Source organism: Typopeltis vanoorti, chromosome 4, assembly GCF_054136105.1.
Source record: "Typopeltis vanoorti isolate ZY-2024b chromosome 4, IOZ_Tvanoo_1.0, whole genome shotgun sequence".
In the NCBI taxonomy this organism is placed as follows: Eukaryota; Metazoa; Arthropoda; class Arachnida; order Uropygi; family Thelyphonidae; genus Typopeltis; species Typopeltis vanoorti.
Window position 1 is genome coordinate 77,860,289 of NC_143552.1, and position 12,991 is coordinate 77,873,279.

The 12,991-nt window shown below is 38.4% G+C and overlaps 1 protein-coding gene across 1 annotated transcript in view; it reads right to left on the minus strand.

Moving 5' to 3' along the window:
• LOC150107427 (COMM domain-containing protein 6-like) overlaps positions 1–12,163 on the minus strand; it is an 84,883-nt gene extending 72,720 nt beyond the window's left edge. The window contains exon 1 of the mRNA XM_090391287.1: positions 12,115–12,163. Coding sequence (XP_090247413.1) covers positions 12,115–12,133 — 19 coding nt within the window. The 5' untranslated portion in view covers positions 12,134–12,163. The remainder of the gene's footprint in view (positions 1–12,114) is intronic.
• Positions 12,164–12,991: the final 828 nt, after the last annotated feature.

Sequence of the window (12,991 nt, forward strand, 5' to 3'; positions counted from 1 at the left end):
GTGTTGTGAATGGAGAACCTGTGGAACAAGTAAAACATTTCAGCTACTTAGGTACGATTTTTACTGAAGATGGTAAATTAAATATAGAAATAGACAACAGAATCAGCAAAGCTGGTATAGTGGGAAGTCAGTTGAATAAATTCATATGGAATAAGAGAGAAATTAGTCGGAACACTAAATTAGCTGTATACAAGACAGTGTTCAAACCAGTTTTAACTTATGGATCTGAGAGCTGGGTCAGAAGTAAAACACTTGACCAAAGACTAGAGACCACAGATATGAGAGTCCTGAGAAAGATTAGAGGCATGAACAGATGGCATCAATGGCAATATCATATTAAAAATGAGGATATTAGGAAAGAACTTGACATTGTCAGCATCCAGGAATGCGTTAGCAGAGCTAATCTCAGATGGTATGGTCACTTAAATAGAATGGGAGAGGAAAGATTAGCAAAACAAGTGTTCTCTGCCAGGTTGGCAGGAAAACGACCCAGAGGAAGACCAAGATATAGGTGGAATTATACGGTACAAAGTGCCTTTGAAGATAGAAATATAAGATCTGATAATGTTGGAATCTTGACAAGCAATAGACTGATTTGGACGAAAATTGTAGATAGGAAGTTAGTAATGATGTAAATTTTTCATGTAGTACTGTCATATCCTGTACACCCCTTGAGGGTACATGGCAGGAATTTGATGATGATGATGATGCTGGCTGAAATGTGTGAGGAGATGGGAGTACAGTTTGTTAATGTGTGGAATGAGTTTGAGGGACAAAGTAAGATGTATGGGAGCGATGGACTGCATATGAGTGGTTATGGTGTGAGTTGCTTGGAGAGACTGCTGCTGGAAGGTAGAGAAGTAAATAGAGAGAATGAATCAGATTGAGAGGGGGGGTGGTGTGGAAGAGCAGGAGATTAAGACAGGAGGGATTGAAGAAGTGGATATGAATGGGGAAGTGAGTGGTATGAGTATAGAAAATGAGAGAATGGGTGTGCAAGAGGAGCAGGGAAACGGGGAGGCTCAGGGTGGACAGGGGTACACAGCGTGAGAAAGGTGGATGCTCCAAGAGGAGGTGAGAGCATGTGTAGGCAGGAAAGGGATGACCAGGGATCAAGAGGAAACAGTTGGAATTGAAAAGGGTTCTAAAATGAAGAAGCAGAAAAGGAAATAGCCCCATTCTAGCATGGAGAGATCACATCGGGTGAGTAGTATCAGTGGAACTAGCTGCAGATCCAGAAATGAGCTGTTATGTTTGTATACCAATGCTAGAAGTATAAGAAACAAGGCAGATGAAATGGTTGCCTTAATTGCGTCTGTTCACCCAAAGATTGTCGGAATAAGTAAGACATGGTTGGAAGAGGATGACATCCTGACAGGAATAGAGAAGGAAGAGCATGATGTGTTTCGTGAGGATAGAAGGGGTAAAAAGGAAGGGGGGAGTGCTATTGATGATAGAGAAAGAGTTATGTCCATACAAAGTAGAGATGCAAGACGGAAATAGTGCCAGTGGTTTTGAGGCAGTATGGTGTGAGATAGAGGTGAATGGAATCAAATACTTGGTGGGATGTTATTATAGACCAGATAATGTGGATGGTGGTGATAGTGAAATGTATAGTCGAATTAGCCAAGCAAATAAGAAGAGGGTGATCATTATGGGTGATTTTAATTATGGCAATATAGACTGGAATGATGAAGTAGCAACTGGAAGTAAAGAAAATGAGTTTCTTGAGTTTTTGAGGGGATAACTACCTCAGACAGTATGTAACAGAGGCACACGACGATTAAGGGTCTTGGATTTGGTCATCTCATCAGATGATCTAATTATAAATGAGGTGTCAAATCATCCACCAATTGGTGAGAGTGACCATGAGGTGATTACCTGGGTGGTTGCCAGCAGTGCAAGGACCCCTGTGAGAAAAGGACATATGTAGAACTACAAGGGGGGTGATTATGAAGAGCTCAGGAGACAGCATGCGGGTGTAGCGTGGAATGAGGAGTTAGCTGGAAAAGAGATCAATGCAGCTTGGGGGATTTTCAAAAACTATCTAGTAGATGCAATGTCTAAATGTATTCCAAGGGTGAGAAGGTTAAATAAGGTAGGTGTGAGATGGCTGAATAAAGAGATTAAGCATGCGATACAGAGAAAAAGGGCATTGTGGAGGCAGCATAAGAGAAGTGGAAATAACCAATTTCATGAGGCCTATAAAGACCAGGCAGGGAGAGTGACTTGGTTGGTGAGAGTAGCAAAAGAGAGGTATGAATAGCAGTTAGCTAATGAAGCCAAAAAAAAAAAATCCTAGGGAGTTCTTTCGATATCTAGCCAGCAAAAGAAAGAATGATTATGGAGGAATGACATTGATTGGAGAAAATGGTATAAAGACAGCTGTTGCAGAACGTGTGGTGGAGATACTTAATGAGCAGTTCATAAAGATCTTTCAATCTTGTGAATGTGACTTCATGGAGAGATTGAGAGCAGTTGATGATGGGTAGGTGAGACTGACTGTAAGTGAGCAAAAGGTGTTTGGGGAGTTGAGTAAACTAGATGTAAATAAGGCTGTGGGACTTGATAATATATCACTGCATATTCTGAAGGACTGTAGGGAGTTGACACCTGCCTTAACATATTTTTTTTAATATGAGTCTTGCACTTGGGTCAAGTTCCTAAGGAGTGGAAGGAGAGCAAGACTGTGCCACTTCATAAAGGAGGTGATCGAACTCAAGCATCAAACTATAGGCCTATCTGTGTGTCAGGTGTTGTGGTTAAGCTGTTGGAGAAGCTTGTGAGAACTAGGAGTTGGGCTGACAACAATGGCATTATCTTTGATGGATAGCATGGATTTGCTAAAGGGAGGTCATGTTTTAGTAATCTACTTACTTATTACAATAACGTGACTGCTTCCTTGGACAGAGGAAAAGGATACACAGTAATATACTTGGATTTCGCAAAGGCTTATAATAGAGTACCTCATGATAGGTTGACAGTCAAACTAGAGCAGATGGGGTTGGATATTAGATGGGTGCATTGGACTGAAGACTGGCTAGCTGATAGGTATCAACAAGTTGTGTATGGGGGGAGGGTTATCCAGGAAAAGGAAAGTCACTAGTGGAGTGCCTCAGGGGTCTGTGTTCTGGTATAAACCTTGCCCGGAACATTCAGTAGGGAAATACCTCTGTAATTCTCACATTCAGTTTTATTTCCCTTTTCATATATGGGTACTATTAGAGCTCTACTCCAATCATCAGGAATTCATCCCTCTGTCTAGGCTTTCTGAACTATGCAGTGCAGCCACTGTAAGACTTTTATACCACCATACTCCAGCATTTCTGGTCGAATATCATCTACTCCTGCTGCCTTTCCACATTTTAAGCCTTTAATGGCTTTTTCTACTTCAAGTATGGATATGTATTCCTGCCTGCATGCCTGGTCAGTGTACTTTACCACTGTGCTGTCATCACTGCTTGTTTCATTTAGCAGTTTTTCAAAGTAATTACTCCATACTTCAAGGATATCTTTTTCTCCAGTTTTCATGTCACCTTCTTGATATTTATTTTCTATATTCTTGCCAAAGTCCTCCCATGATTTTTGTTTAGTTAGTTTTACACAGTGTTTAGCATTCTTGCATTTGTCTCTGTATTCTCTAAGAGCACAAGCTGACTTATTTGCCAGGAACTTTTGATATGCTTTCTTCTTTTCCTTCACTGCCTCTTTAACTTCCTGTGTCCACCATGGAGTTCTAATTTTTCTATCCTTGCAGACAACTTCACCACATGCCTCTCTAGCTGAATCAATCAGGGTTTTCTTCAAGGCTTGCTACTCAATCTACAAGGTTTGATTCCTGTTCTCAAACTCTTTCATTTTTTCTTCAATAATCTTTGTGTATTTTAGTCTACAGTTCACATCTAAAAGCTGCTCAACTTTTATTCACTTTAAAACTTTCTTACATGTTATTCTTTTCAATAATAATAATATAGATGATGAATAACAGAGGGGATAATGTACATCCTTGTCTCACACCAGATTAAAGTTAAACCATATTTCTGTATTTCCTTCAATTCTAACTACTGACTTAAAACTCAAATAAAGACTAAGTATTGCTTGATATAATGCCCCATTGACACCATATAACTGTAGCATATTGAATAGCTTCTCTCTTGGCACCTTGTCATATGCCTTTTCCAGATCAACAAAACTTAAATACAGATCTTTGTTATATTCCAATGCTTTCTCAACTATTTGTCATAAAGTGAAGATCTGATCCTGACAGCCTCTATTTGGCATGAATCCAGCTTGTTCTTCACCAAGCTTTTCTTCCACAATTTTTCTCAACCATTTCTCAAGTATACTGGTATAAACCTTGCCCGGAACATTCAGTAGGGAAATACCTCTGTAATTCTCACATTCAGTTTTATTTCCCTTTTCATATATGGGTACTATTAGAGCTCTACTCCAATCATCAGGAATTCATCCCTCTGTCTAGGCCTTCTGAACTATGCAATGCAGCCACTGTAAGACTTTTATACCACCATACTTCAGCATTTCTGGTTGAATATCATCTACTCCAGCTGCCTTTCCACATCTCAAGCCTTTGATGGCTTTTTCTACTTCAAGTATGGGTATGTATTCCTGACTGTATGCCTGTTGAGTGTTTTTTTACTACTGTGCTATCACTGCTTGTTTCATTCAGCAATTTTTCAAAGTAATTACTCCATACTTCAAGGATACCTTCAAGGATATTCAGCCAGTTTAGTGTTTTAACTTTCTTTTATTCCATATATAACTGTTTGGCCTGGCCTGGTTGGCCGACTGTTAGCGCATCTGCTGTCTAGTCATCCTGCTGTGAGCATGGATGTTTGTGATTGTCTGTGAAAATACTAGTGCTGGTGGGCAGTAGATGGCATTAGTGTGGTTGGGGTTCATTGTAGTTGGTGGATAAGTGGTGGGGACAGCGAATTGCAGAGCAGGCGCCATCTCTCGATGAATCTTTGGACCCCCTGAAGGTGTCATGTAATAATAATGAAGGCATGGCTAGTAGGGGTGTGAGAAGTAGATTTTTTGTTTGGAGAGTTGTGAATGAGTGGAATGGATTGCCAGAGGTTAGTTGTGAGTGCTTTGTCTGTAATGGGTTCAAAGAGAGGTATGATAGATTGCATGGATAGATTGGGTCTCCCACAATGAGGCTTCACTCTCCACGGAGTTGCCCAAACAATAATAATAATAAAATCAATACGGCCAACCATTGTTAAATAAAAAAAGCATCACTTCCAAATTATTTTGCAAATTTTTCTGCTTGAGCCTTCAAGATCTGATCATCTATTGAGAATCCAACACCTTTGTAGTGAACCATTGAAGCAATGTTTCATCGACATTTGTGAGCTTGCATTTTCTAAATTTTTTTGTTTTGGTTGTTTTCCAGTGCCAATTTGTAAACATCTTTATTCTTCCACATCAACACTGTTGAAGTAAACTTTTTACATACTTCAATATTTTTTCACATTGCATTCTAACACATGAATAATTTCAACTTTTGACAAGAGACACCTTCTTTTAGTAGACATGTTTCTGACTGAAAGATTTATTTTAAAATGATTTTATGGTCATGGCAGTGTTTGGGTAAAAGTGAGGGTGGAGAGACAGAGGCTAGCCAATGGAGAGGTGGGTAGTAGAGTGGGGATAGTTCCCAAGGAGACAAAAATTAACCTGTTCTCGAAATTAGGTATAAACCATTTTTATGAAAATGGTTTATACCTACAGAAAAATGTATAGGTATAAACCAGTTCATAAGCTTTCATTTTGTCTCTTCCAAGAACTATCTGAGCAGTTAAGAATGTCTGCATAGTTACCAATCTTTGTACAGTATATGCTTTGTGGTACGCTCATTATAAAAGTGAGAAATTGTATGGGAATATGCATAAAATAACATCATTATGGCTTTTTGCTCATTACAGCTGTGACTTCGTTATTTCTGTACTTGTTACAACAAAGTTCGACTGTATTTACTTTAAGCCGATAATGTACTCTTAAACTGCCAACCTGCTCTTCAACCACCAGGCTTTGGGTTGTCATCAGCATGGATGTATGTAACTGTATTTTGGTGGTAGATGAAGTTCATTATTATTATTATTTCGGGCTGCTGCAGGGAGTCCTTAGACTCATCGAGGGAGGCCCTAAACTCCATGTCCACACAACTATTTGACATTCTCACAGTATCTATCATACCTTGCTTTGAACTCGCTCACTGTCATAGCACCCACAACAGACTCTGGCAGCTTATTCCACTCATTTACCACTCTAATAGTAAAGAACCCAGCTCTAACACCCCTGCTAACCACACTCTTGCCCAGCTTCCATAGGTGTCCCCTAGTTCTCCCACCACCAGTCCTGATCTCAAAAATATCCTCTGAATTAATCTTATAGAATCCCTTCAGCAATTTGAATGTTTCAATCATATCTCCCCTCTTCCGCCTATCAACTAGTTTCTGCAACCCACAAATCTTCAACCTGTTCTCATACGGTTCATTCCACAGACCTGCTATCATCTTAGTCACTCGCCTCTGGATCCTTTCCACCTCCTCCCCATCAAGAAGGAACTGAGGTGACCAAATCTGGGCACAGTAGTCGAGATGAGGTCTAATCAGGGCTCGGTACAGAGGTACAATAACTTGCTTGTCTCTGCTCGTCAAGGTATTTTTCAACAACCAAGTGAGTTGATGAGCTGTTTTAGCTACTTTTGCAATGTGCCCCCCTAAACTTCATCTCCCTATCCACCAACACTCCCAAGTCTCTGGACTCTTCAATCTCTTGGAGTACAGTTCCACCAATGTGGTATACTGCTGCTAATCTTTTCACCCCAAAATGCATAACCTTACATTTTGTCACATTAAATTGACATCCATTCTCCTTAGCCCAGAACTCCAATCTATCTAAGTCATCCTGCGAGACTTTGACATCTTCTGCATTCACTATCGCCCTACCCAACTTTGCATCATCAGCAAACAAATGAACTGTTCCACTTAGATCCTTCCCTATATCGTTAATGAACAGATTAAACAGCAGTGGTCCAAGAACAGAACCCTGTGGCACACCACTGGTCACAGGCCGTCTTTTGGACTCCACTCCTGAATAAACTACTCTTTGATATCTCTCCATCAACCACCCACCTATCCATCTCACCAACCTTATATCCATTCCCATATGTTGTAGCTTACGGATTAGAATTCCATGTGGTATCCTGTCAACCGCTTTTGCCAGGTCCAGCAGTATCACCGTAAACCCATTTCCCTTATCCAGTTCTGCTGTCACCTTGTTATAAAACTTGAGCAAGTTACTGAGGCATGATCTACCCTTCACAAAGCAATGCTGTCCCCTGTAAAGTATCTCATTTTCATCAATCCATTCCTGTATTTTTCCCTTGACTACTTTCTCCAAGTCCTTGACAATGATTCCTGATATGCTGATCGGTCGGTAATTTGCCACCATAGTCTTGGATCCTCCTTTATGCAGTGAAACTATTTTCCCCTCTTTCCATGCCTTCGGGACTAAACCAGACCCGAGACTCAGATTAAACAACACGGTCAAGGGCACTGATAGTTCCTTAGCCGCTCCACGCAAGAACCGTGCCAGTATGTATACCATCCAATCCCACAGATGTATTCACATTAAGGTTCTGTAATAGACTATTCACCTCCACTTCATTTATCACAATTCCCGTATAAACTAATGGTTCCTTCATTTTTTCAATGTCACCACCTGGATGATATACTTTTGCAAAGTGCGTGCTCAGTAACTCCACTATATCGACTGGTTCAGTGACCTCCTTACCATTGTCATTCCTTAAAATCATTTTGCCATGTACAGTTTTTTTCTTGCTTGCAGCATATTGAAAGAACTGTTTGGGATTCTCTTTTGCTTGCATACTAGTTTCATTTCATTGTTTGGCTTAAGAACACTGCCCTGCTTACTGAATGCCTAAAGTGGTAGCACCCATTCCATGTTTGGTCTCTAGAGTAAGGATTCCCAACTGGGTAAAAAATTAACAAAAAAAATACAAAAATCAGAAAAAAAAATCATTGATCCATCCATGGTATTAATGTACAGGATGATTATAATTAAAGTTCACATTTTGAAAGGCTGAAACTGGGTAACTACTCAGCAGAACAATTTAATATTTGACATGATGATGTGTGTGGCAATGGAAAATATTATTTTGCACAAAAGCCGGTAGTTCTAAAAGTTGCCTCTAGGGTGGTACATGGCACTGCAATACATGTAAAGTATGCATGATACCGCTGGTATGCACTGAAACGCAGTGACCGTACCATTTATACAAATAATAAATGTCCCCAATGACATATGATTTCAAAGAAGATTCGATAAAGCAGGTAGCTGCAGAATGCATCAGTTCATTGCAGTGGGCAAACAATATGTTAAATCATAGTGTTACCATTACCAAAGGATTGCGCACTTCTCATTTAGTTGTTTTACCAAAATAACAGCTGTGCCTTGACAGTATTGCGAAAGTTCAAAACATTAAAGAGAGATTAAAAATGGGTCCTATTGTAAAATTCCTATTGTAAAATGCGGTACGATTTTTTTTCTTAACTTTGCATCGACTTTTACAGAGGTCACAAATAGTGTACATAGAAGGATACTGTAATTTAACGCTGTTTGTGGAATTTTGTTATTAGCAATTTTGTATATAAAGTTTATATTAACTTTTAGTTATAATTTTTGTGATTTGAAAAACCATAGTATGTATTGAAACAGTAGGAATGTTAAGCTGTGTATTTCAAAGGCAATGCCTTAGAAAGTGGTCCATCAATTTAAGTGGTTCCAATTTCAAAGAAAGAGCTTAGAAGCTTTGTTTGTAAAACGTAGAGTTCCTTCAATTGTTCGAAGCTTAACCTAATGCATGTCTCAAGGATAGTGCAACAACAGGCGGCGAACAACTAAGGATCTCCTGTGTGTAGTGAACAAGATTGTGTTTGTGTGTTCCGGGAGAAACAAGTAATCAACAACTCTGAAGGTCACATCCCCCCCTTTTTGCACGGGAACGTTAGCGGTTCTCAAACCTTAATCCAGGGACCACAAGAGGAAGTATAAGAAAGGATCAAGAAAAGATCCAGGGTCTCTTTTTTCTAGGTATCCAGAGGCAGCAGATCTGGTATGTAGTAGGCGGAGGAAATATGCAGCGATGCAACGTCAGTATGCCGGTCTGCAGGGTTTTTTTTTTTTTCCATCAAGGTATCCAGGGGCAGCAGATCCAGTATGTAGTAGGCAGAGGCAGTAAGAAGCGATGCAACAGCAGTATGCAGAGGCAGAAGGAAACGCAGTCTCTTCTCATTGTGTCTCGGAATCCAGCAATGCGGGTCCGTTGGACGTCCGGAGAGAAGTAGGGAGAAGTCGAATCATAATATGCATCAAGTCCTGGGAATTCTTCACGATGCGACGGTGCTAAAGAAAAGAAGCCCGCACGAATGTTAAAGCCCAGGATGGAAAAGCAGTATCGATAAGACACGATCCAATCCCCAAAAATCTTCCACGACGTGACGGAGCTAAAGGAAAGGAAGTCCGCATGAATGTTGAGGCATAAGACGGAGAAGCAATCAGTTTCAGTGTAGTGTGCTCCAGGCCCCGAAAACCCCTTGAGATGCGACACCACTAAAGAAAAAGAAGCCCGTACGATTGTTGAGGGCCAGGACAGAAAAGAAGTCAGTGGAACCAGATAAGAGATGAAGGAGCCAGAGTAAGGGTTCCCAACTGGGTAAAAAATTAACAAAAAAAATACAAAAATCAGAAGAAAAAAAAATCATTGATCCATCCATGGTATTAATGTACAGGGTGATTATAATTAAAGTTCACATTTTGAAAGGCTGTAACTGGGTAACTACTCAGCAGAACAATTTAATATTTGACATGATGATGTGTGTGTGGCAATGGAAAATATTATTTTGCACAAAAGCCAGTAGTTCTAAAAGTTGCCTCTAGGGTGGTACATGGCACTCAATACATGTAAATTATGTATGATACCGCTGGTATGCACTGAAATGCATACCAGCGGTATCATACAGATATGTGTCAAGAGAAGAACTGTGAATAATCTTTAAGTGTATGATTAACATTTCCGAAGATTGACTGATATTCGGTGGGACATATATAAAGTTAAATTGTGATCATTTGTCCTGGATTAAGAGGCTAGAGAAAAATTGGTTTAGATATGGTATACTTGTTGTTTGAAGTATATATATATATTTGGCAGGACATATATAAAGTTAAATTGTGATAATTTGTCCCGGACTAAGAGGCTAAAGAATAGTTGAGATAATTTCGGTATGAGAAACTTGTTGATTAAAATATATGTATATTGCTTGAACAAATTTGTTTTAGGATGGGAACATAGATTCTTGTATGATAATATTGCTGTATGTTTATTATCTATGTACAATGTACGAGATTATAATTCTTAGCAGCAGAATGAATGAGATTATAGATTGGTGTATGATAGTATTGCTGTGTATTTTAATGTGTGTATAATGCATGAGACTATAATTCTTAGCTTTTAATTTTCTGAAGAGCCAATTCATTTATGAAACTGTAATTAATGTATCCTAGTTTAATAAATATGTTTGTTATGTTAAAGAATGTGTATTCACTGATCCTTATCCAATATACTGTTTCTAAAAAATGCAAACCTGTATGCAAAGTTAAATAAAGTAGCCACAACTGTCAATAAAGCCTGAGATAGATTTAGAGAGATACTGCAGGTGATCTTAAATATATTTAATGTCTAAAAGGGGGATCTTGGTGGCACAGTCAAAACATTTAATAAATTTTCCAAGGTTCCCAAGGTATTAGATATTCTGTAGTAACTTAAGTGTAATGTGTAAGAAATAGAATAAAGTAGATAGAAATAAGAGTAAGAATAGAGTAATAAAGAGAGTGAAGTAAATAAAGTTAAAACCAGGATAAAGAGAAAGTAAAGATATAGAGAGAAATTAAAGTAAAATAGGAATAAGTAATAGCGTAAGATATACAAAGGGACCAAGAGACATCATTTTACACTATGACTGCAAATGGTTTATACAAAATGATCTGGAAATTTGAAGATTCCTTAGATGTCAAACCTGGAAGAGGATGGAAGCCCATTGAATAGCAGACAATGGAGGAAGTAGCCACAGCGTCATGGGAAAAAAGGATGGCAAATGTTGTAGGAAGCAGCAGTGCATGGCGCAGTCTTTTGACAAACCCATAAGCACAGCTCACAAAGCCGTAAGGTAAATCCAGCGCTTTTCCAATATCATTAATATATAGATTAAACAACAGTGGTCTAATGACTAATCTCTGGGGTTATTAAAACAAAAAAAACAAAAAATGGATAGACTGGAGAAAATCAACCCTTAAAGAAAGGGAATCAAGTAGTTCAGAACAGTGACATTAAGAAAGCAAAAGAAATAAATGAATCTGATAGAAAGGGGGTAGCAAGATCTAGCCAGAAAACTCAAAAGCTGGAGATCCCAAATTGGAAACATGATATGTCTGTGTAAGCAGGAATAAATGCTACCTCTGAGATGAGATGGAGTGTGGAATTAGAAAAACTTGTGTGTTTCAAACTGAAATGTGAATCCATGTACTTCTTAAGTAAATCTGGAAGACTATGGGGTGATAATGCAAAATGATAATTTTGCATTATCACCCCATAGTCTTCCTCAAGCTTTCTGCTCAATGGCAAATAGCTTGGCAATGTTAACAGATTTTAATCCGATTTCCTCGCCCTACTGGCTGGTGAGTATAATGCAATTTTGGTAGTGGTGTTTCGCGCAGTTGCCCATTGCTTAACTTCATCTATTTTTGTTGTCAATCATATATTTGGTTCTTGGTATCCCTCTACCTGATCCTCCTAACAAATTTGAAGTCCAATCTGAATATTTTGGTAGGATTTTTAATAACATTGTGAAATAACAATTTCACATTGCTATCAAAATATAAAATGTTTCGTAGTACGCTTTGTTAGATCAAACACACTACATTAATACCCGTAGTTGTTTTACAACGATTCATGTGTGTACACTTAATCGTTTAATAAAATAAACTCCTACCAGCTTCACTTGTACTTACCACATTTACCAACTTCCATAGTGTTTATCAGTTAAATGAAGTGAATCATATTGAAGTGCCCTCTGTTGTATGCCAACAGAAATACATTTTATTTACAAATGAAAATATTTTGCTGAGTGATAAAATAACACATAAAAAGAGAGAGAGAAATCGACAGTGATAGAGGACAAAATTTATATTTAAATAGCTCAATTAACATGTGGATTCACCTTTCGCTGATGACATCTATGAACATAATCAATTCATCATATAGACTAGCGTTTATTCCTGGTGAGCGCTGGAGAATTTTTTTTTTTTTTTTTTTTTATCGCTGTCTGCACATTTTCAGATACAGTTTACAATATAATATATTAAAAATCTTTTAAAAAGTTCTGATTTTTAATTTATTTCGTTTCAATATAATAATAGGTATAATATTCCTAAATAAGAGAAAAGCATGATTGCATGTTGTACTTCACATGACAAAGAGCGAAATCGAAAATTTGCAGAAGCAGCAAGAGATTAGCAGGGAGGAAAAGAGAAAGAAACAGATAGTCCGAGGTAAAAATCGGGATCACGTGAACAAACCAGAAAAACAAGGTAAGAAGAAAAAATCATATTTCCCTGCCTCAAGATTTAATGATATTAGTCATTCCATCCAAATGCAGAAAGGTAAGTCAAAAGAACTTATTGTCCTGGTTGATATTAATGATCAGAGAGGAGAGAAGTATTCTATGCAGGAGGATCTGAAGGAGTTTCTGGATGAAGCAAAATAAAGAGCGAGAAGGTGAAGATTGTGAGTCTCTTGCCATTTTATCATAGAGGACAACTAAGGAAGAGGGCTTTGATATCAAACGAATCGACAAGAAGACTGTGCAGAACGAACAATATAAGATTT